At 32.4% G+C, this 25,325-nt stretch overlaps 2 protein-coding genes across 5 annotated transcripts in view; one reads left to right on the top strand and one right to left on the bottom strand.

The window, feature by feature from the left end:
• Positions 1–25,325, bottom strand: part of LOC111703305 (tropomyosin) — a 57,212-nt gene that overhangs the window by 28,789 nt on the left and 3,098 nt on the right. The window lies entirely within an intron of this gene.
• On the top strand, positions 1,677–24,407 carry LOC111703304 (F-box only protein 30). Of its 2 annotated transcripts, XM_023475201.1 has the most exons (24): positions 1,677–1,751; positions 2,533–2,598; positions 2,882–2,946; positions 3,204–3,275; positions 4,108–4,234; positions 4,546–4,647; positions 7,009–7,061; positions 9,179–9,253; positions 9,387–9,466; positions 10,299–10,342; positions 10,599–10,643; positions 10,775–10,801; positions 11,750–11,846; positions 13,510–13,549; positions 13,685–13,772; positions 13,838–13,854; positions 14,963–15,016; positions 15,111–15,163; positions 17,330–17,432; positions 17,847–17,913; positions 19,009–19,116; positions 20,653–20,735; positions 23,922–23,994; positions 24,069–24,407. In XM_023475201.1, exons 1-24 carry the CDS (start codon positions 1,686–1,688, stop codon positions 24,198–24,200), a joined length of 1,737 nt encoding a protein of 578 aa, XP_023330969.1. In that variant the 5' UTR covers positions 1,677–1,685; the 3' UTR covers positions 24,201–24,407. The 2 variants fall into 2 exon arrangements, with proteins under 2 accessions (XP_023330969.1, XP_023330970.1); XM_023475202.1 differs by lacking the exons at positions 17,847–17,913; positions 19,009–19,116; positions 20,653–20,735; positions 23,922–23,994; positions 24,069–24,407 and having other exon boundaries at positions 16,965–17,423.

Genomic DNA, 25,325 nt, shown 5'->3' with positions numbered 1-25,325 from the left:
AATAATATTTAGTAAGAAATCCCTAGTTTCAGCTGATGCTAGGATTCAGGTTCCAGAAATTGAAAATATAAAAGTTAAATTCTGTTTGATTTATTACCCGGCATCTTTTCACCAGGTTTTCAGAAAACTCAGAAAATATGTTCTGTAATACAAAATTCATTTTCTGACAACAAATATTAGAGAATACAAAGAGCTCCATATCTCATAAACCAAGGAAGACGACATTTCCCGGGACATTTAATTTTTAAGGTTACATTGTCACATTTAAAAACTAAGGCTGTATCCCATTATAAAGAACTATAATTTCAGTTCCTTTTGTTAAATAATCTCATTCATAATAATAAATGCTTACTTATGTGCTCTGTGAAATTTAATGTACTATATACACTTTACAAGAACCACTGCTTCATAGATTTAAAAATTCATATATTAGGATGTAGAATTGAAAAGGATTGAACAAAATTGGAAATAAAAGTAAGAGGATTATAAAATTAGGAAAAATATAAATATAAATATTTTATTTTTAAGAATAAAAGCAGAAATCTATCTCTCTCGTGTATTATTTTGACATTAAGCATGAAGTTAATATGATTGAATGTAGCTATAGAATACACTTTTCTTTTTACACAATAATATTTATGATCAAGATTTTGAATTGTACAGAAAATATGAAAAAAAAACAGCCCGGGGACTAGATCTAAAAAAATAGTCAAATACAGTTGAACCACGTGGTTCAACCCCTTCTTTTCAGCTTGAACCGCGCTGTACACAAGAGAAGTGGTTAAACTGATTAAGTCGGCGAGGTTCAGTTACTTCTAGCTATTCATTAAATCTAGTTCATGAACCTGCCTAACCAGATCAGGTTGGATGTAATTGTGAAAATAAATATTTATAACTAAATGTTTAACAAGTTGATATTGGTTCAGTTATTTAGACTGTAGAGAGTATATATTATATTCGAACCATTAACTACGGATATTAGTCCTATTCACCCACTGGGTTTGAGATTATACGTATTCAGCCAGAGAGAAATCAAATCAATGATGATATATTATAATAGAACCGTAGTTGTAATTTTTAGGTACCCTTCCTTAAAAAAAGGGGGGGCATGCCTGATTCCCAACGGCAAGCCAATTTTATAGAAAATCCGCAAATGAAATTAAGGGTCTCTTTAAATTGCGATTACAGTCTGCTTAAAGGACAGAAATTGTTATCACCTGAACTCAACTATCATTCAACCCTTGAAATGAAATATATTCAAAATAAAGCCTTGTTTTACAGGATAAACGTTCTCCTCGGCTTCTACAATCCAAAAAATGATGAAATTATTTCAAGCCAGACAATTTTTTTAAAATGATGTCAAAGAAAAAATCATGTAAAAAACATATGTTTGTATGCCTGAATTATTAAAGCAATAAGGTAAAGTTGCACCGTACTCTGTGAACCCGTATCACCTAAAGTTTTGAGTTTAGCCACAAGCATGTCATATTAGAAATTTAAAACATTTTTTTTTCTTTTCAACAGCTCTTCAATTACAGAAGTTTATATTGAAAACAAATAAGATTTCAATTTTACGTTCAATTTACTTTACTTTGAATTGACATTAATGTCTCATGTGATTATATGTTGTCTATTTTATCACAGATATTGAAGATACATTTGAAATATTAAGATTTCAGATACAAATGGAAGTACATGCGCACTGTGAGACATGTCTCAGTATGCACTGTAATGAAGAGACACTCTGTAAGGTATACACTGTCAAAAATAGTGTACATTATATTTAAGAGCCAAACCTATTTAAAAAAAAACTATGTTCATCAAATTTATTTCTCCAACACACACTGTAGACAACAATGCAAATCTATATGAAATTAAGGATTAAAATATAGTCAGAATTTTTTACAATGATTTCAAATATCAAAGCAAAAATGTTTGTGTAACTTTTTATGGGCCTTAATTATAGAGTGTTTTAGCAACGCTTTACAACAATACCCGGCCCTAGTCTATTATCTGCGAAATTGTGGCTTCGAAATTTTCACAAAGGTTTTTAAGTGTTTCTTGAAAAAAAACATTTTATTTTTCAGATAAAAAAATAGATTATAAATGTAAATAATTTTAAGTATTTAACTTGTCATATTTAGAGTTGTTTGCACACTTAGACTAACAGTCCCTTTATATTTCTCCATTATTAAGGCAAGAGAGATATAAAGAATCTATTTCCCCCCCGCCCCCCAACGGCTAACACCCCATCCCTTCCCTCATTTTTTGACTGGGCTTGGGCTAGCTGGAACCACCTCCCCTTGGCGTCTGAGAAGACTGCTACGTTTGCAATTTAATTAATATTCCGCCGTAGAGGTCACTGAGTCTGGAAAAAGCTAAGAGAAAACAGGATTCTGCTTACTTTCTTTTACAGACTACATGTAAAAACATCACACTATAGAGCCTCTTGTGAGAATTGTTTTTAAAATCCACTTGTATACCAATACTCTATCTTTATTAACTCTATTATTGAAACTTGTTCTATTAAAGGTTGTGGTCTGTTTAAACAACTGTGGGATGAGATTACATTCCTGTAAAATGACAGATCATATTCAGGTAATGGACAATATGAAGTCTATCACAAGAACTTCTGTTTTACAAATGCTTTATTTTGGAAATTATAGAAACTGAGTCTTTACCTCCAATTTTCGAAACCCTATATCTTTGCCAACTCAATGTCGAAAATTTTTGAAACCCTATAGACCTAAAATATTTTAAACCATGAATAATTTTAGATGAAATAATAAGTTTAAAATATCAAAGGTTTAAACCATCAGCCTGCAAATCAGAATTAGAAAAATTGAGTTTGTAGATCAGACTCAATTTCCCGCATTTTCAGGAAATCTGCAATGATGCGAGGGTTCCGTGTTTAAATAACCAGTATGGCTGTAAATACAAGCTTAGGTATCATCTTAATCTTTTACAATAATTTGATTTTTATTAATGTACATGCAATGAAAAAAATTCTGCACAATTACCAACACGTGTAAATTATCAAATATCTATTATCAGTCTCTATTGTTCGAGTTTTCAAAAGCAAATATTCTGCGTAGCTTCCTTTTTCACTTTATCATCGTCAACAATATTACTATATAACAAAATTTCGTATAGGATAATATCATCGATATTTTTTAAATGTGCATTTTGTATTTATTGTCTAGAAGGTTTGAGCTGAAAGAACATTTACAACGATGTCCTGCAAGTACTGTAGAGTGTGGTTTCGTTTGGAACAGGTTTATCATCCCACTAAACATGATAATTAGGATCCAACTTCATGAGATCGTCTTTTATCTTAGATTTTTTTTAAGTGACAATAACAAAACTAGTTCGTATTTGTGCTTTATTTTATGTAATAGTTATTTGTTAATTTCCAAAACAAAATGTGTGCATAACACTTTGGAGCCAGCCAGCTAATCAAATAAACCAGAAATGGTTAGGCTGTTGCCTTGGCTGTAAAAGGTATTTTTTATGATTTTAGCCGAAAAATATCTATCTATCTAAGACTTATCAGCTTTATAAAATATTTCTATGTATCTTTAAAAAATACAAATATGTTAATTTTTAAACACTTTTAATCTTCCGATTAGCACAAAAAAGAACATATTATGGAAGTACCATAAATCATAATTGTAAAATAAGGTTCACGATGAAACTTCAAAATGTTTAAGAACATATATGCCTGTCTCTACTTATAAATTAGTTGTCATGTTTAGTAGAGCACCCCCTGCCATTGAAGTAAAGATGCGAGGTTCTAATTATTTTAAAAATGCTTCAATCGTATTTTGTAAACTTCGCCAGCTAGGTTGAAATGGCAAAGATTGGTTGTTTCCCACTTTCTTTAGTATATTTGTTGTCATAAAGAGAATAGATGAATTTTAGAACATGATATTCTCAAGTAGCAACATTCTATAGATCTCAGATGATACAAATCATAAATAAATAAAAAAAATGATTTAACCATTTAAGATAATTACTTTAGGCTTTTTTATTTTTACGGCAATCAAGATTTTTGGTGATAATTCTATAAATCAACTACGCGTGCACTAATTAAGAATTAAATTCTAGGTTACCATTATACCTGGCAAGGTTTACAGAACTTCAAGGCTGTGCTGAGGGTCAACTTGATTACGAGATTGCTCTGAGAGATCAGAGAGCAGAGCAAACTCTTGCTCTAGTACCTCGCAGAGCTAAGGTAATTGTAAATTCTGTTTTAACGTCGGGAAAGAATTGATTAGAATTATGCAAGTGAGTAAAAAAAGCTTGAAAAGGATAATTTTGCCGTGTAATATCTTGAAATCTAAATTTAAAATGACGTAGTTCTGTTTGTCTGTCTGTTTGTTTATTGTATATTCGATCCTAACTCTAGAACTCCTTGACCAATTTTCATAAAACTTTGATTGGCGAACTCAGTAGAAAAACGAAAATATTTTAGCTTGGTTTAAAAACTATAAATTGAGTGGGTTGATTTTGATTTCCAGGATTTCTGATAGTTTTATTGTGTAGGTTCAGCTCCGGAACTTCTTGACAAAAAGGTTCCCGGTAGTTCCAGTTCCAAGGAGTTCCAGAAGAACAGGTTACAAGGGAGATAAATCTGTTCCTGATAAGGTAAAATATTGTAGATATTTTCTAGATCATTTAGTTCATGCCCGATTTATTACAGTTACTAGATGAACAATACATGATCAGTTCATGAACAATACTTGATCAAATCATGAACAATACATGATCAATTAATGAACAATACATGCTCAGTTCATGAACAATACATGATCAAATCATGAACAATACATGATCAATTAATGAACAATACATGCTCAGTTCATGAACAATACATGATTAATTTATTTCATGAACAATACATGATCAATTAATGAACAATACATGATCAAATTATGAACAATACATGCTCAGTTCATGAACAATACATGATCAGTTCATGAACAATACATTATCAAATCATGAACAATACATGATCAATTAATGAACAAAAAAATGATCAAATCATGGACAATACATGCTCAGCTCATGAACAATACTTGATCAGTTAATGAACAGTACAAGGAGATATTAAATAGAAGGAGGGGGCGATAGGGTTCCCGTAAACTTTTCTGTGACGTTTTTGGACAGCTGAAGAACTAGTTTTTGCGTAACAACAATAATAAAGATTGTAAACAATAACACAAATAAAAAACCTTGAATTTGATTGAAAATGTCTCTGTAATAAGGTTCTTTTTCGAATAAAACTAAAATCCTTAACTTTTTCAATCTTTTTTAACAAGATTTAATACTAGTTTCACAGTTTACTAACTCATGTTTGTTTACATTAGATCGGCTGCCTTTGTTATTGTTGTTACTTAAAAACTAGTTCTTCAGCAGTCCAAAAGCGTCACAGCAAAGTGTACGGAAACCCTATCTCCCCCTCCTTCTATTCAATATCTCCTTGGGACAGTACATAATCAATTCATGAACAATGCATGATCAATTTATGACAAATACATGATCAGTCAATGGACAATACATAGTCAATTCATGAACAATACATGATCAATTTATGAATAATACATGATCAATTTATGAACAATGCATGATTGATTCATGAAGGATCAATTCATAAACAAAGCATGGCTAATTCTTGAACAATGCAGAATATTTTTACTAACAATACATAAACTATGCTTAATCAATTCTTGAACAATGTATAATTAATTCCTGAATATTGCAAATCATTTCCTAAATAAAGCATAATCAATTCATGAATAATGCATAATTAATTCATGAATAATACATAATAATCAATTCATGAACAAAGCATCATCAATTCATGAACAATGTATAATAATCAATTTATAAATAATTCATGAATAATGCATAATTAATTCATGAACAATGTATGATTAATTCATAAAGGATAAGTACATAAACATACATGATTATTTTATGAAAAACGTTTTATTAAATTATGAACATTGATCAATTCATGAACTATGCATGATAAAACAATAAATTATGCAAATCAATTCATGAACTTAATGTGTGATTAATTCATGAACAGTGTATGATTAATTCATAAACAATGAACAATAATTCATGAACAATGTATGATTAACTCATGAACGATACAATAATTCATGAACAATGTACAATAATTCATGAACAATGTACAATAATTCATGAACAATGTATGATTAATTCATGAACAATGTACAATAATTCATGAACAATGTATGATTGATTCATCAACAATGTACAATAATTCATGAATAATGTGTGATTAATTCATGAACATTGTATGATTAATTCATGAACAATGTACAATAATTCATGAACAGTGTACAATCATTCATGAACAATGTACAATAATTCATGAACAATGTATGATTAATTCATTAATAATGTACAATAATTCATGAAAAATGTACAATAATTCATGAACAGTGTACAATCATTCATGAACAATGTACAATAATTCATGAACAATGTATGATTAATTCATTAATAATGTACAATAATTCATGAAAAATGTACAATAATTCATGAACAATGTACAATAATTCATGAACAATGTATGATTAGTTCATGAACAATGTACAATAATTCATGAATAATGTGTGATTAATTCATGAACATTGTATGATTAATTCATGAACAATGTACAATAATTCATGAACAATGTACAATCATTCATGAACAATGTACAATAATTCATGAACAATGTATGATTAATTCATTAATAATGTACAATAATTTATGAAAAATGTACAATAATTCATGAACAATGTGTGATTAATCCGTTAAAAGTTAAATTACTAAACTCACTATGTACTTTAGGTATACGCAAGTAGGTACAATTGTTAAAAGTATTTTATCTCGTTTCTTTTTCTATTTCAGTAACAAACGTATGTTTACACATGGATATATTCAATCAGAAAGTTAAAAAGTATCCTTTACATTATAAAATTATTCAAGGTGTATATAGTGGACGCAGAGGGAGAACTTGGCGCAGACTTTAAATCATACAGGTAATTCATGTATACTTCATACTCTGTGGACATATACTGGTAATTCATATATACTTTGCACTCTGTGGACACATGCAGGTAGTTCATGTACATTTTATACTCTGTGAACATATACTGGTAATTCATGTATACTTCATACTCTGTGGACATATACTGGTAATTCCTGTATACTTTATACTCTGTGGACATATGCAGGTAATTCATGTACACTTTATACTCTGTGGACATATACTGGTAATTCAGGTATACTCCATACTCTGTGTACATATACTGGTAATTCCTGTATACTTTATACTCTTTGGAAACATGCAGGTAATTCATGTATACTTAATACTTCGTGGAGACATACAGGTAAATCATGTATACTTGACACTCTATGGACATATACTGGTAATTCATGTATACCTTACGTAATGCATGTATACTATGAATAATACAATGCATTCTAGAGTTATTAATATTATGATACAAATACAGTATTAATTTATACATACATTTCTACATAGGCTCAAAACTATATTAACTATATTTAAATTAAAGGAATCTTTTTTTTAGTAAAATTTACAATCCAGTGTTGCTCTATATTATATACATATACTCTATTAGTATTATTATTTTATACAAATATAACTAATATTCAAATTATATCCTGTTTTGCATATATTTTTCTGTGTGATATTTTATGTTGAATTATCTGGAACTAACCATATGACAATTATTATAAATTGATAATGTTTAAAGCTTTACTGCTTAAACTTGTCATAAACTTTGATTTTCTAATCCCTAAATCTTTTCAATCCGATGTCGTAGACCTAGATATTTCAAACTATGAATTCTGTTAGATCTATATGTTTGAAATATCAAAGGTATACGCTATATCGGGTCTCAACCCTGGGGATTAGAAAATTTAAATTTATGGCAAGAACTTAGTTTCCTTGATTTACAGTTTTCCAAGAACATTGACGCAGTTAATTCGGGAGACAATTATCTGGAGAAAAGTCTGCCAAGTTAAAGAACCAGGTTGCAGAAGTTAATCATCCATTTTATTAAAGTTTAAAGTTGAGATTCATGCAGGCTAGCTCATCAAGAAAACTCGGAGATAGTTTTAATAGAATCTTAGAGCAGCACCAACTAGGGAAACCCGGAGATAGTTTTAATAAAATGCTAGAGCAGCACCAACCAGGGAAACCCGGAGATAGGTTTAATAGAATTCTAGAGCAGCTCCAACCAGGGAAACCCGGAGATAGGTTTAATAGAATGCTAGAGCAGCTCCAACCAGGGAAACCCGGAGATAGGTTTAATAGAATTCTAGAGCAGCACCAACTACGGAAACCCGGAGATAGTTTTAATAGAATGCTAGAGCAGCTCCAACCATGGGAACCCAGAAATAGTTTTAATTGAATGCTAGAGCAGCTCTAACCAGGGAAAACCGGAGATAGGTTTAATAGAATTCTAGAGAAGCTTCAACCAGGGATTCCCGGAGATAGGTTTATTAGAATTCTAGAGCAACCAACCAGGGAAACCCAGAGATAGGTTTAATAGAATACTAGAGCAGCTCCAACCAGGGAATCCCGGAGATAAATTTACCCAGAGCAACACAAACCAGGGAAACCCGGAGATAGGTTTAATAGAATCCTTGAGCAATACCAACCAGGGAAACCCGGAGATAGGGTTAAAAGAATTCTAGAGCAACATCAACCAGGGAAACCCGTAGATAGGTTTAAGAGAATCCTAGAGCAGCTCCAAACAGGGAAAACGGAGATAGGTTTAATGGAATCATAGAGCAGCACCAAGCAGAGAAACTAGAACCATAGTGCAGAAACCAAGAAAATTCCACTATTTAGAAAGAAATTCTACTATTTAGAAAGCAGCTCTACTATTTAAAAATATCTCCATTAATAAGACTGAAGCTGTACAATTAAGAAAGCTGATTTACTAAAAGAGACTATTCTTTGAAAGTAGCTCCACTTTTTAGAAAGTAGCTCCACTTTTTCATAAAACAGCTCCACTATTAAGAAATAATCTCCACTGCTTAGAAAGCAGCTCAACTGTTTAGAAAGCAGCTTCAATTTCTATAGAGCGGCTTCATATATTTATAAAGCAGCTCCACTATTTAGAAAGCAGCACGCCCATCAAGAAGAGGCTTGGAGGGAAGATTTGAAAGAACGAGTGGGAAAAACATCAATTCCAAGGTAAAACAAGTTTTTATTATGATTTAGTACAAACAATTTAGTATAACTAGATTTTAAAATAGAAAAATGAAATAAAAATTAGAAATAAACACTTGAAATATAAATCACATGTTTGTTTTTTATTTTTTTAAAGGTACTGGGAAGTGCCTGAGACAAGAAAAGGAGGTGTACATAACCATTGCAGTACATGCATCCTTAGCAACTGTACTCTCGGTAATATAAGAACTGTACATAACCATTGCAGTACATGCATCCTTAGCAACTGTACTCTCGGTAATATAAGAAATGTACATAACCATTGTAGTACATGTATCATCTGCAACCGTACTCTCGGTAATATAAGAACTGTACATAACCATTGTAGTACATGCATCCTTAGCAATTGTACTCTCGGTAATATAAGAACTGTACATAACCATTGTAGTACATGCATCCTTAGCAATTGTACTCTCGGTAATAAAAGAACTGTACATAAGCATTGTAGTACATGCATCCTTAGCAACTGTACTCTCGGCAATATAAGAACTGTACTTAACCATTGCGTTACATGCTTCCTACGCAATCGTACTCTCGGTAATATAAGAACTGTACTAAAGCATTGAAGTACATGTATCCTTCGCATATGTACTCCCGCTAATGTAAGAACTGTAAAAAAACATTGCAGTACATGCATCCTACGCACCTGTACACTCGGTCAAATATATATGTATACTACATAACTATTGCTGTACATGTATCCTTTTCAGTTTTTGATTATTTGCCCAGCCTTCGTTTATTCAGATTCAATTATATATTTGAAACTAAAAAGCAGAAAATGTTAATTCAATTTTTTGATAATTAGTTATTTACCTGAATTATTGGTCAATAAACAATTCTAATCCTAATAACTTGGCGTTTACATATATAAAGTCTTATATTGGTTTAAAAATTCTTAGTTGAGTGGGTTGACTTAGAAAGAGAAATTTTGGTTTTTAATAAAACTGGATTTCTAAACTAGTTATATCCTATAAAAATCATTGTTCTCTCTATTTATAATCTGTTAAAGGTCGGCACTTTGATCCGTCTCTCTGGAGAGAGTCCTGTCCCCAGGTAAAACTATATTTAAAGCTTTGCAATTTATCGTTTTATCTTTGTTTTTCTATTTAAAAATGGACAATGTTTAACCACGGGTTTTCAAGAAGTGACTCTTAGAATGTAAATTTCCATATTTAACCAAGCAACAACACATTTGAGATTTCAACGACTTTGTTTCGCAGCAAAATTTGTAAATGACGACCGTTAAAAACGTCTCTCAATTGTCATGTTCATTGAGACACCTTACATTTTATATATATTTTTTTAACAGGTAGACTGCAGATGGAGGTGTGGAGCTAGATACCATTCATGCAAGGAAACTTTAATCATATAGTAATCTAATTGATCAGGGGGGGATTTCTATAAAATTTAAATTTAAAAATTGCTAGAAAACGATTTAAAAAAAATATTTTTTGAAATAATTTATATGATTATTTTCACAAATAGACAGGGGAGCATAGACTTCTCTGTAAGGTAGATATTTACATAAACATTACCCCCCCCCCCCCCGTTGATATTGATAATCTTATGAGGAGTGTGATGACCGGTAACAATATTTTGAAAGAATATCAAAAAGAAGTGAAACTAACAAGATTTTCGTTGATTCCCTAGGATTTGAAATTCATAAAAATAAATTAATTTCTGATAAAGATTTCAATATAATTAATAAAGTTGGATATTGAAAGCTAAACTATAATCTTCCGATCTTTAAATTTGTTTGTTTAAAACGATAAATTAAAATATTGGTTCCCAAAATATAAAATATCATTTGCCTGACGACGTCGACTTGACAGTCCAGTAAACAGAACATTTGTAATATTATCAAATTTTTGTGTAATCTTAATTCCAAAACTTATTTTTTTATGTAGAATTATGTTGTCTTTTCTTTTTATTAAATAGCTAAGAATTTGAACTGGGACGGATTTAATGAATTGCCTACCGCCGGTTCAACTATCTCTCAAGTGATCACTCGGTCAAATTGAAAGATATGCAGTTCATTAAATCCGTTACCTGGCTATTTTTTAAATGTGCCACTGGACCGGATTTTATGAGTTGAGAAAAGTGGTTAAACTACTACTACTAGTTTTGATAAAACAAAAGAATTCCGTTAAGCCACTAGTTTAGATACGGATTTCTAATTGGAGTATAATATTTGAATAGACAGATAGATAGATAGATCGTGCCGGTTCAAATCCTGAATCATCGATTCAAATTGAAGATTCGTGTGGATATTTGTAGGTAGTGAATTGGCGAGTGAATCGATGATTTAGGATTTGAACCGGCGGTAGGTAGTTCAGTGACCTCTCCCATTTATTAAATTCGACCCCTAAAAATGTTCAAACATATGAATGATTATGAACTAAAAACTAAATTAAAGACGTTTGCTAAATTTTGACCATTTTTTAAAAGGAAATTGTGTAGGGGTATATTGAAGAGGATGAATTTGATTGGATAAAACGTCTGGAAGAAACACAGCCAATAGAAGAAGGATCTCAGGACACTGTATCATCTTTAAAAGGTTCAAAAAATGATAAGTAAAACCATACAGTGTAGAATTAAATGTATGCGAATTTAAAAGGAGTGAACACTGACCGGCAATGTATGGTAGTAAAGGTTATAACTATAGAGAATAGAATATATATTAGAAGGGAAGTTAGAGAATTTCTCGGTTTGAATTTTTTCAGTCCCTTTCAGCCTGGAAGGGAGTTCAAAGTGTACAAATCATGTAAATGTTCACAAATTATGTGCAGTAGAGTACAATAATACAATATTTTCCCTAAACTATCCATTTCAACTTTGAATTTTTTAAACGTTAAATAAACTTTAAAAAGAATTAGGTGAATTAAAAACATCATTTGATTTATAGTTATAACGAAAAATCATCGTTTGTAAAGTGAAAGGCATAGAGTCTATGTGAAATGATCATTGGTCAATCAACCAGCCTATTTCATAATTTGGTTTTCTTTTAATATTAATTTTAGATTTTCTATAAAATGATGTTCCAGGGCCCAAAAGGTTATATAGCGCAAATATGTGAAGTACGCCTGCAGTAGGGAAACAGTACAACAAAATGGCCGTTTTACACTTTTTTCCAGTAAATTTCACCCTAATATATATTCTATTCTCTTTGGTTATAACTGAGAATGTATATATTATGGAGAATTTTTTTAGGAATCATTTGAGACCTATGAGACGTTTTTGCGGTGCATATTTGTTCAGCAAGAGCACAAATTCAATCTTTAAATCCTCATAGATTGTTCACTTTTAATGATTTGAGAATCGGTTAAAAAAATTATTGAATAACGACGACGAGAAATGTTGTAAAAATTCTACAGTAAACTAAATAGTTGTTGGAAAACAGGTTGAGAGCATAATTAACTATTATCATGGAAAATAAGTAATCTTATTAAGTTATTGGTTTCTGCAATGTCTCATTGTTCACAAATATTTTCTGTAGATTTCCTGGAACTTTTATTCAAAAGACTGCATTTTAAGAATTTGAAGAAATCTGCTAATAAATTCATAAAGAATAATAAATTCAATATAATAATGAAAAAGAAATAATTGATTCTAAACATTTTATTAGTTTACTGTAGATTTTTTGTGGTCGTTATTTACTGACTTCAAAAAATTGATTCTCAAAACGAAACCACCCAAATGGATGATTTTGAACGACGACTTTGCGCTCAAACTCAGTAATTATACATCATCAAAATGTTTTATATGTCTCAAATGAACCCTAAAAAATTTCTCCACAATACTACATTTTTAGTTCAACTACCATACATTGCCAGTCACTCCCTTTAAAGCCATCTAAACATTACACTCAAACTGCTCTAACCTCTGTTATATGTTAGATATGTCACCGCAAGCTATTTAAAGTTTAGACACATAAAGTCAGCTAAAAACTGGCGTCGCGCTTGGCATTTCAATTATCTTTTTTAAATAAATTATTTTCACTGCAAAATTTATTCAAATTAGTATTTTTACTTATGTTATGTAAATGTTTATTTCAGTATTAATGTCTGGTATTAATATAGATATTTTGGGTTTGTATTTCAGTTTGGTCGTCTTAGTTTGATGCAGATGCAGACCTGCAAAGACACCTTTTGCATACACTTTATGTAGAAAATTGCCTAACTGCCTAGTTGGATCAACTCTGTCTATTATGTATTATTTAGACATTTCACAAAACAGAGTTCAAGTAGAAGACAAACTTAGGCAAGAGTAATATTAAAATAATCCTTTTTATAGACAATTTAATGAAAATAATATTTAAAAATAATCACTGAAAAAATTGAATCTTCAAGAAAAGAATTTATTTACAAATTTTGTTTTATTCTTTTGACCAATTAGTACTGATTGTCTCCAGTCCCCACCTCCCCCTCCCCAACCTCTCCCATATCATGCAACTGGTCACCCTGCTCTGTACCTGAACCTACAGGTTAAGCATATACACAGGAAGAACACAATACATGCGGTCACCCTACTCTATACCTGAACCTACAGGTTGAACATATACACAGGTAGAATAAAATGCATGTGGTTACTCTGCTCTGTACCTGAACATACAGGTTGAACATATACACAGCTAGAATATAATACATGCGGTCACCATGCTCTTTACCTGAACCTACAGGTTGAACATATACACAGGTAGAATACAATACATGCGGTCACCCTGCTCTATACTTGAACTTACAGGTTGAACATATACACAGGTAGAACACAATACATGCGGTCACCCTGCTCTATACCTGAACTTTCAGGTTAAAGATATACACAGTAGGAATACAATACATGCGGTCACCCTGCTCTATTACTAAGCCTACAGGTTAAACATATACACAGGTAAAATACAATAAATGCGATCACCCTGCTCTGTACCTGAACCTTCAGGTTGAACATATACACAGGAAGAATACAATACATGCGGTCCACCAGCTCTGTACCTGAATCTTCAGGTTAAGCATACACACAGGTAGAACACAATACATGTGGTCACCCTGCTCTATACCTAAGCCTACAGGTTAAACATATACACAGGTAGAATACAATACATGCGGTCACCCCGCTCTATACCTAAGCCTACAGGTTAAACATATACACAGGTAGAATACAATACATGCGGTCACCCCGCTCTATACCTAAGCCTACAGGTTAAACATATACACAGGTAAAATACAATAAATGCGATCACCCTGCTCTATACCTATACCTATAGGTTGGACATATTCACAAGTAGAACACAATACATGCGGTCACCCTGCTCTATACGCGAACCTACAGGTTGAACATATACACAGGTAGAGTACAATACATGTGGTCACCCTGCTCTATACCTGAATCTCCAGGTTGAACATATACACAGGTAGAGTACAATACATGCGGTCACCCTGCTCTATACCTTTTTTTACATGCTAAAAAACTTTACGAACCTATAGTTATAGCTAAAAATTTATAATATTTCATTAGTGGTTCCTTGTAAAAGTGGTTTCGAAAACAGGCAATAAAAAATTGAAAAAAACGATTATATCTTCCTTATTGTTACTCAGATATAGGTTTAATAGTATCGTCGACAATCAGACATGCCATTGTTGAAATTACGTCTACAATAATATATATTTTGTGCAGGATGCATGTGAAACCTGTTCAAATGCGGAACTTTATTTGCGGAGGAGTTTTTAGGAGCGCCATTTTTTCAAACAAGAAATAAAATTAATTAATTTTGAAAAATAACTTAAATTTATTATTGGATATTTATTTTGGTTTAAATGATTAGACGAGATGAGATTGCAGACCATACAATCAACATTCATCAGCAAATACAGTGTGGTAAGCATGTAAAGGGAGTGTACATGTAATTTTTAAACACTTTTCAAACTATATAAACAACACTATTGATTCCACGTCAAATATAAGTAAAAAAACTGAGTAATAGTCACAAACTCGAACCTTTGATAATTCAAACTTAGATTATTTGATCCAAAAGAATCTATTGTTTGAAATATCTGAAGTCTACGACAGGGGGTTTCAAGGATAGAGGGATTATAAAATCAGAGTTTGTGGCTAAAGCTAAATTCATTTTCTAGAATGTAAATATGCGCAATACACATGAATGTCGTACAATGATAAATGGAAATATGCAAGCAATAAAAAACTTTTAACTCATCAGGGTAGGCTGGGGGACGGGGGGGGGTCCACCCCCTCCCCTGTGTTTTTTTCTAAATAACTTACTGACATTAGAACGCTAAAACTTCTTTACTTTTCCAAATTCATAGTTGTGTAAACAAAATTAGCAAAAAAAAAAATAAGAAATGGTTTCAATAACTTTTTAATTGAGTTACATTGAACTTTTTTTTAATATCCTCCCTTGCACCAAAAAAATAAAGCTAGAGGTCTAACCTTTTAAACTTGACAAGTTGGACTAGGGGCATGTATTACACTCCCCTTTCCCAACTCTATGGGCAAATCATAGGGGGATAAACACCCCCCCCCCCCCCCAACCTTAATTTGTGTGAAAAATAACAACAGTTTTTTAAAATCACTTTTAGTCAAGTAATCTTTTCTAAATTGTATAATAATCCATAACATTAAGAAAATGATTTGGTCCTTTATATCCTTAAACTGGGTAATAAAGAGGGATTTAACCATTTAATTTTAATTTAATATCTCCACCGCTCTCATTTAGTTTATCTATAGACTGCAGATACATAAATATAGCGTAGTAGATATTTTTATTGAAGGTTATTAACATTATAGATTTATCCACCAATGTAACTAGAAATATGGGTAAAAATACCATTAAATTAGTTGATAACTTTAGTCGCTGAATTGAACATTTTTTATCCGCATTTTAAAGAGAACCAAAGACACTCTATTTAAAGATGCTGCAAATTCTACGCACTTTGTTTGGTCTAATAATATGTAAACATATGTCGCCTTCTCTTATTACTACAGACATTTTTTTAATTTAATACTGTAATATCAAAGAAAAAAACTGTTTAATGCTTTTTACAGGGTGTCCCAAAAAATATGGGAATTCAGTAACGAATTCGATATCGTCTTTGTTATGAATTAGCATTGTAATACCTAATTTCATAAGCCATAATATTATTATGTCTGCTAGAGTTTATTTTATGAAAAGGGTAAAAGACTGTAAAGATGAGTCTATAATGTCTACGCAAGATGAACAGTGAAGACTGACAAGTTTACTCTGTTTGTATACTGTAATTTTTTTGTTTTATTAAGTACAACCGTATGCAGTCAAAACATAAACAAACAAAATGTGAACCCAGCAGACGAAACTCTTACAAATTACAGCTTTCTCAGTAGGTATCACCATACTAAATCTAAGAATTATTTAAAAAGACCATATCGAATTCGTCACTGAATTCCCATGTTTTTTGGGACACCCTGTACTTTTTAACCCAAATCCCCACAAAACAATTGACAAGTTAATTCGTTAGAACAGCATTGATTTATGCGAAATTATTACTTTGCTTATGATGAAACAAAAGACGACATTATCTTTAATTTATGTAATTTATTGTGTAATTCTAGGTTTAGAAAGTAGATGGTAGATGGGTAGATGTCCATATTAGTTTCTAGGTTGTAATTTTTAATGTAGTTCTAGGTTTAGAGAGTAGATGGTTGATGGGTAGATGTCCAACACAGTTTCTAGGTTATAATTTTTAGTGCTATTCTAAGTTTAGAAAGTAGATGGTTGATGTGTAGATGTCCATTACAGTTTCTAGGTTGTAATTTTTAGTGTAATTCTAGGTTTAGAGAGCATATTGTTGATGGGTTGATGTTCATTACAGTTTCTAGGTTGTAATTTTTAGAGTAATTCTAGGTCTAGAGAGTAGATTTTTGATTGGTAGATGTCCATTTCAGTATCTAGGTTGTAATTTTTAATGTAATTGTAGGTTTAGAGCGTAGATGGTTGATGGGTAGACGTCCATTGCAGTTTCTAGGTTGTAATTTTTAGTGTAATTCTAGGTTTAGAGAGTAGATGGTTGATGGGTAGATGTCCATTACAGTTTCTAGGTTGTAATTTCTCATACAAAATGATGTCACCCTTCTCACATCATGGCTCTGTACGGTAAAATTCATTATTGTAATATATTGTATAAAATGCATTTTTATGCAACTTATGTATTTCATGACTTTAATTCAAGAGATATGGTTAAAACACAAATTCTGTATACGTTAAGAAAAAAAACTTTTTTCTCCGAGTATATTTTTGAGTGAAGCCGTGCACAAAGGAACCAAACACTTGAAAATTTTAAATTTCTGTTCAATATATCTTTGCAACCTTTTGATGTTTGCAACCATTTGATATTTAAAATTTTTAATTTTTAATAAATAGTTTTAAATAACAAACGTCTATAACATGTTACAGAGATTTTAACGCTAGAGTATGAGGAGACTTATTAGTTACTTCCTTTCCTATTTAAAAAAAAGATTTATTTATATTTTCTATACGCATCTAATCAAGATTTTAAAACAAATTCAGGTTTTCCAGACTGGATGAAACATTTTACTGTGAAATAGAAACTGGGATTCAGAGGAACAATAAAAAGGTATTTTTTATCTAAAATAAAAACAGAGCTCCGAACTATTAAATGGGCGAGCTAAACTTATAATAAGTCTATTCAAATGAGTTGAATCAGTCCGTCCTCAAATTTCACTTTTATTGGTAAACTCATATTCTATTAAATGATAGGTCACAGCAATGGTAGTTCAAATCAGAGGCAGTTTATCAGAGGCAGAATTTAAAAACATGGTTGGCTCCAAAGACTCTCTAGATAAAGATGCTGCATCGCAAGATCTACGCAAATTTTACGCACTTTGTTTGGTCTGATAAAGTTTGTAACAAATGCCGTCTTCTCTAATGAATTAAGGTATTTTTTGCTTGCAATTGTAAATTCCAATCCATTTAATGAAACATACTTTTTAAACCAAATCCTCACAAATCAATTGACAACTTAATTGGTTATAAATGCATAGATTTCTGCGAAATTATTTCCTTGCTTTTGATAAAACAAAAGACGACATTAACTTAAATTTTTTCGGATATATTTGTTCTCCTCCTTTGTTCCTTTCACTGCCTAAAATGTCACTCCGTAGCACTTGAAATAACATATTTGACTAGATCTGAAAATTTTCATTAACAATTATTGGTTTTTTTCAACGAAAAGTAAGAGATACGTAATTTATTCACAAAATTCAGGTTTGTTTCAATAAAAAATCCTTTTATCCAACAAATAATCAAATAAGTTTAGAAATACAAATTAATATTATTAATTTTTGTTCACATTTAGCTCAATATATTCACAACTGTGTTAAATAACTGCAGTTTTAATGTTGACGCGCAAGCAACCAAAATAACCAATGACGTCAAATACAGCTGTACAGGTCGTACACAATAGTCAGGTAAACTTCTGTTGCAGCATCAATTGGGTCTTTGGTTGGTTCCAATTGAAATGGTATTCAGTGTTTCGAGATTTGAGCCGGTTTTTGGAGGTTCAGCGAGGCAGTTTAAATTCTTTAAATTCTGCCTCTGTTTTTTTCGTTATCAGCCAAATAGAAATCAGGATTCTGACTGAATTCAGGAATAATTCGTGATTTTCTAATATTTGACCTTTTCGCGCCCTTTATCTAAAGAATCTGTTCAGGTATCTGGGTTGGATACTTTTCCTACAGAACTTCTTCTCTATATTATCTCCTTCCTAGATCCAATCTCTATACGGAACCTTAGTCTAACATGCTCCAGGATACGCCAGGTTTGCTTAGTCTAACATGCTCCAGGATACGTCAGGTTTGCTTAGTCTAACATGCTCCAGGATACGCCATGTTTGCTTAGTCTAACATACTCCAGGATACGACAGGTTTGCTTAGTCTAACATACTCCAGGATACGCCAGGTTGGCTTAGTCTAACATACTCCAGGATACGCCAGGTTTTCTAATTCTAACATGCTTCAGGATACGCCAGGTTTTCTTAGTCTAACATGCTTCAGGATATGCCGGGTTTTCTTAGTCTAACATGCTCTGGGATACGCCAGGTTTGCTTAGTCTAACATGCTCCAGGATACGCTAGGTTTGCTTAGTCTAACATGCTCCAGGGTATGCCCTGTTTGCTTAGTCTAACATGCTCCAGGATATGCCATGTTTGCTTAGCTTAACATGCTCCAGGATATGCCATGTTTGCTTAGCTTAACATGCTTCAGGATATGCCATGTTTGCTTAGCTTAACATGCTTCAGGATATGCCATGATTGCTTAGCTTAACATGCTCCAGGATATGCCATGTTTGCTTAGCTTAACATGCTCCAGGATACGCCAGGTTTACTTAGTTTAACATGCTCCAGGATATGGCATGTTTGCTTAGCTTAACATGCTTCAGGATACGCCAGGTTTACTTAGTCTAACATGCTCCAGGATATGGTATGGTTGCTTAGCTTAACATGCTCCAGGATATGCCATGTTTGCTTAGCTTAACATGCTACAGGATTCGCTTGGTTTACTTAGTCTAACATGCTCCAGGATATGGCATGTTTGCTTAGCTTAACATGCTTCAGGATACGCCAGGTTTACTTAGTCTAACATGCTCCAGGATATGCCATGTTTGCTTAGTCTAACATGCTCCAGGATATGGTATGTTTGCTTAGCTTAACATGCTCCAGGATATGGTATGTTTGCTTAGCTTAACATGCTCCATGATATGGCATGTTTGCTTAGCTTAACATGCTCCAGGATATGGCATGTTTGCTTAGCTTAACATGCTCCAGGATACGCCAGGTTTGCTTAGTCTAACATGCTCCAAGATACGTCAGGTTTGCCTAATCTAACAAGCTGATCCAGGATACGCCAGGTTTGTTTAGTCTAACATGCTTCAAGATATGGCATGTTTGCTTAGCTTAACATGCTCCAGGATACGTCAGGTTAGTTTAGTCTAACATGCTTCAAGATATGGCATGTTTGCTTAGCTTAACATGCTCAAGGATACGTCAGGTTTGTTTAGTCTAACATGCTCCAGGATATGCCATGTTTGCTTAGCTTAACATGCTTCAAGATATGCCATGTTTGCTTAGTTTAACATACTCCAGGATACGTCAGGTTTACTTAGTCTAACATGCTTCAAGATATGCCATGTTTGCTTAGCTTAACATGCTCCAGGGTACGTCAAGTGATGATTGACACGTTGTTCTTAATGTCAACCTAATTTTAAGAATCTTATAAAGAATGATGAATTTAATTAATTTGATTTATAAACTAATATTTCTAATTTGCTCAGGTTTAATGTATCTTTTATGTTTCAGATTTGTAAAACGAAAGTTTACACCAGGGGTATGGTTCAGCTGTCCTGGTCTAAACAAAGGAATACAGGACGGAGAAGAGATAGGTTAGGAATATAATTTCATAATAATGAGAACAGGATGGAGATGGTTTGGCTCAGGAGTAGAATTTTATATAAGGAATACAAGACGGAGAAGGATAGCTCAGGAGTAGAATTACATTATAAGGAATCAAGAGCTTTCAAGAACATGCAGAGTGTATCCACACCTGGACCATCAGGAACAACAAAAAGCTTCTTCTTGTGGTTGATCTCCATGATCCCCAATCTTTTCACAATGCATATAAATGGGTCAAGAAGCGCAAAATTTGCTTTATACCCTGGCCAGGAAGACCAAAAAACAAAATAGAAAGCTACCGCACAATCAGTCTTCTTAAAGTGTATAACAAAATCCTTCCAAAACTTTTGTGTTTACAAACTACGAGAATCTGTCCACAGACAGTGATCAACAGTGCTAAAAGAACTGGAAAACCTATTCATACAGTATTTTTGGATGTAAGAGTTGCCTTTGACCTCACAACAACAGAAGCCACAACAGCAATGATGAAACATCTAGGAACACCAGACGAGCCAATGAAGAAACTCGGTGCACTGACAACCAAAGGAGTCTTCTGTGTAGAAAAGTATGGATCTACCTCAACGGAAACTAAAATGTACAAGGCGATCCAGCCAGCTCAGATAAGTACAATGTCACTTATGAAGGAAATACTCTACTCTACAAAGCCATGAGATTTAATTGGGCGTTAAGAGATGGTGATGAGCTTGTACGCATTCAGGAGAAACGGCAACAACTAGCTCATGTAATAAGATGTAATAAGTTGGTCAATAAGACAACTACAAACAACCTCTCATTGTTTTTTTCTTTTCTTTCTTCTCTCTTTAATAATTAGGACAACATAATATGATCTTATTATTATAAATGTTTAAATATTGGGATTTAATAAAAATTAAAAGTTTATGTGTTGTTCCTCATTACCATCTAAAAAGTAATAATGTAAAAATGTAGTCAATAAGGAAGCAGTAAATACAAAAAGTACATGAAGTTAGAAGGTTTAAGTGTATAAAATTAGGATAAATAAATAATTAGCTAAATTAAATGGATGAATGTAATACATAAACAAAGTAGTACATAATACACTAACACTTCTAATACCAAGGTTATATTGCAAGGAAAGTTAATTGCAGTTGCATATACTCTGCGTAGATATTGAAACCAGTTCTCTCTGGGCGGAATTTGTATACAAGAATAGATGCATCAGTGTTCGTTCAGTATCAAAGGAGGTTTAAACCATTAAATTTTGATAATTTTGATAATTCACATAATTTTTTCCTATGACCAGAATATTTCATTGATTTTTTTATGTGAGAGATGGATCACATGTCAGGCTTTGACATCTGTCTTGTGTTTACATTACCGCCCAGAGACAGTACACTGCAGTACAAGAGATGCAAACGCCTCTGAAATAACTTTCTTTGCATTAAAACCTTGACAAATACAAGCTCCACATTTTTAATTTATCCCATCTTCAAACTTACTCAGTTCCTATTCCTAAACTTATCACCTTTACAGAGCTAACTAAATACTCCCCTTCTCCTGAATTCAGTTTTTTCCCCTTTTTAATAGTGGTTTTTTCTTTCTTTCCTTCTCCTAATGCTCAATTTAACCCCCCCCCCCTCCCTCCTTACATCCTTTCATTCCCAAAAATATATCTCAAAAGTCTATTTTTTTTTATTTTCTCCAAAATTCCACATGAACACAATTACATGAAGCAGCGAATTACAATGGTAAACCTTATCTTAAAATCTTTGCATCATACTTGTTGAAAATTATTTTGTTTTATGTATATATTAGTTTTTAATATGTACCAGTAAAACTGATTCCCAACAGTTACTGACATCTTGTCTTTCATTCCATACAATTCAAAGTTATAATTTACAAGGGGGGTTGAAGGGAGTGCTTTCTAGCCGGGGTGTTGCATTTTTGTCAAATAAACTACTAGATGGGCACTGATGGACATTACATTTACACGGGCTGATTCAAATACAGTGCAGTCAGGATAGCACAAGGAAGTAGGAAATAGATAAGTAGGAGAATATGAGAGAAACTTTCTTAGAAGCCAGAGAATCCAGATGTACAAACATGAAAGGAAAAGATAGACGTAATAGAAAAGACAGAGGAACAAAATAAGGAAAATAAAATTGTGCAACAAAATGTCGTAGCGGAGAAAAGGACAAAAGGACACAACTCAATTGTATCTGAAGTTCCTGACGGAAAAAAAGACAAAAGGACACAACTCAATTGTATCTGAAGTTCCTGACGGAAAAAAGGACAAAAGGACACAACTCAATTGTGTCTGAAGTTCCTGACGGAGAAAAAGACAAAAGGACACAACTCAATTGTATCTGAAGTTCCGGACGGAAAAAAAGACAAAAGGACACAACTCAATTGTGTCTGACGTTCCTGACGGAAAAAAGGACACAACTCAATTGTATCTGAAGTTCCTGGCGGAGAAAAGGACAAAAGAACACAACTCAATTCTATCTGAAGTTACGGACGGAGAAAAGGACAAAAGGACACAACTCAATTCTATCTGAAGTTCCGGACGGAGAAAAGGACAAAAGGACACAACTCAATTGTATCTGAAGTTTTAGACTGAGAAAAGACAAACGAACATAACTCAATTCTATCTGAAGTTTTAGACTGAGAAAAGGACAAAAGGACACAACTCAATTGTATCTGAAGTTCCGGACTGAGAAAAGTACAAAAGGACACAACTCAATTGTATCTGAAGTTCCGGACGGAGAAAAGGACAAAAGAACACAACTCAGTTGTATCTGAAGTTCCATTAGTGACAAAAATAATTATCGTTAGTCAAGCATAAGACTTGCAATGGAGCAATGCAAAAGTTGGATTACACATCTTTTAATCAATCTTGAGTAATACAAATAATAGAAAGACTTCAATAACAAACTGGAAATAGGTTTACTGACGTGTTGTTTTATTTGTATGCGTGAGCTTGTGCCCACATCCTGTAATAAAAAAAACAAATTATTAAATTTAAAACCATAATAAGGAACACAGGACGGAGAAGGATAGGTTAGCTCAGGAGTAGAATTGAATTTCTATTTAATATCGACATTTAGAACGGACCAAATACATTTTTCCCAAACAGTTTGAATTTAATCCTAGATCAAAGGTTAGAAGAAAAAAAGAAACCACAAAATCTTTTTTAGGAATTCTTGGGATGTGTCGGGATTTGTCTGGTCTTTTTCTACAGCTATGCAACCAATACACATATGGGTCAGGGTAGGTTTACTCATCTGTTGGCAGAAGTTTAGAAATATTAGGTCTTTTAAACCTTAACATTATTTTTTTTTCAGGAGGATTCAGGAAAACTGGAAGAACACATGAAAACCTGTTTTCAAAACAAAAAAACAAAAATAAAAGCGGTTTCTCCAAACAAACTTTTTGTAAAAGAATTAGAATCTCGGCTGTGTCGAGTGATTAAATAATGTATGGTTGTTTTAGTTATATAGTTGTGTTAAATATAAACAGTTAGATAAAAGTATTTTTTATCATAAATAATACAAAAATATTTACGGCAAATCCTGATTTGTTTCGTACGATTCAACAACACTAACACATTTTTGTGAGCTTCAGAACTCGTTCATAAAATTATATATTACTGCAATTGTTTAATCTTAACTCACACAAACAAGACAGACAAATATATTTTAGATTATGAAATAAAAAAGGAAAACTAGTTGATTTTTTTTTTGGGGGGGGGGGAATAAAATTGCAGATAGCTTCATTATAAGGTAGATTTCCCATACCATGGAACAGGAAAAAAGTCCAAGAAAATAAAGTCACAAAATGGTAGGATTTTATTTCCAAAGACTTTCACCGAATTCTTTAATCATGATGTAAAAGAATTGAGTTTTTGTTAAAAATTCAAATTTTCTAATCCATATATCTTTGCGACATAATAGAATGTTTAATATTTCAAATATAGATTATTTGTTCTAACAGAATTCATATGTTTGAAATATTTAAGGTCTACGAGAAGTACTTAGAAAATTAGATTTTTTGGCAACAACTCAGTTCCTTTTATTAACACAGATAAAAAGTTTGTTCTAGAGTTCTAATTGGTACACCATCTCTTTGAGATTGTTTGTCTCGGTTCTGAGGTTTAGTTCCGGGCCTGGGGTTTGGTTCCGGTCGGAAATGAATGAAATGTAAAAAAATTAAATATTAATGAAGTAACAGGAAACATAAATGGATTTATCTCCATTATAAACCCCAGAGCCTTCACATATATACATTCTGGTCTTAGTGACTTAATTTATCGAACAGCCATGGCCCTGGAACTTAATATCCTTCTAGCCAACCCCTAAAGACTTTAATACTTTTATGTCCAGACATCCAGGCACTTGAAGAGACTCTTAATCCAGGTCCTGAAACTTTATAAATTCAGATATTCAGACCTTTTTATGGATATTAAATCCAAGTTCTAAAACTTTATATCCAGGTATTCAGACCTTTTTATGGATATTAAATCCAAGTTCTAAAACTTTATATTCAGATATTCAGACCTTTTCATGGATATTAAATCCATGAAAAGGTCAGACACTTTTAGG

This window comes from Eurytemora carolleeae, unplaced genomic scaffold (assembly GCF_000591075.1).
Source record: "Eurytemora carolleeae unplaced genomic scaffold, Eaff_2.0 scaffold534, whole genome shotgun sequence".
Classification (NCBI taxonomy): domain Eukaryota; kingdom Metazoa; phylum Arthropoda; class Copepoda; order Calanoida; family Temoridae; genus Eurytemora; species Eurytemora carolleeae.
This window is presented reverse-complemented; position numbering and strand designations above follow the sequence as displayed.

Excerpts from the sequence above, each read along its gene's own strand:
- LOC111703304 (XM_023475201.1), top strand. The coding sequence starts at position 1,686 with ATGGAAGTACATGCGCACTGTGAGACATGTCTCAGTATGCACTGTAAT. Across the intron at positions 15,017-15,110 it reads ATTTGCGGAGGAGTTTTTAG|ACGAGATGAGATTGCAGACC; the intron begins GAGCGCCATTTT and ends TTAAATGATTAG. Across the intron at positions 23,995-24,068 it reads CAATACACATATGGGTCAGG|GAGGATTCAGGAAAACTGGA; the intron begins GTAGGTTTACTC and ends TTTTTTTTTCAG.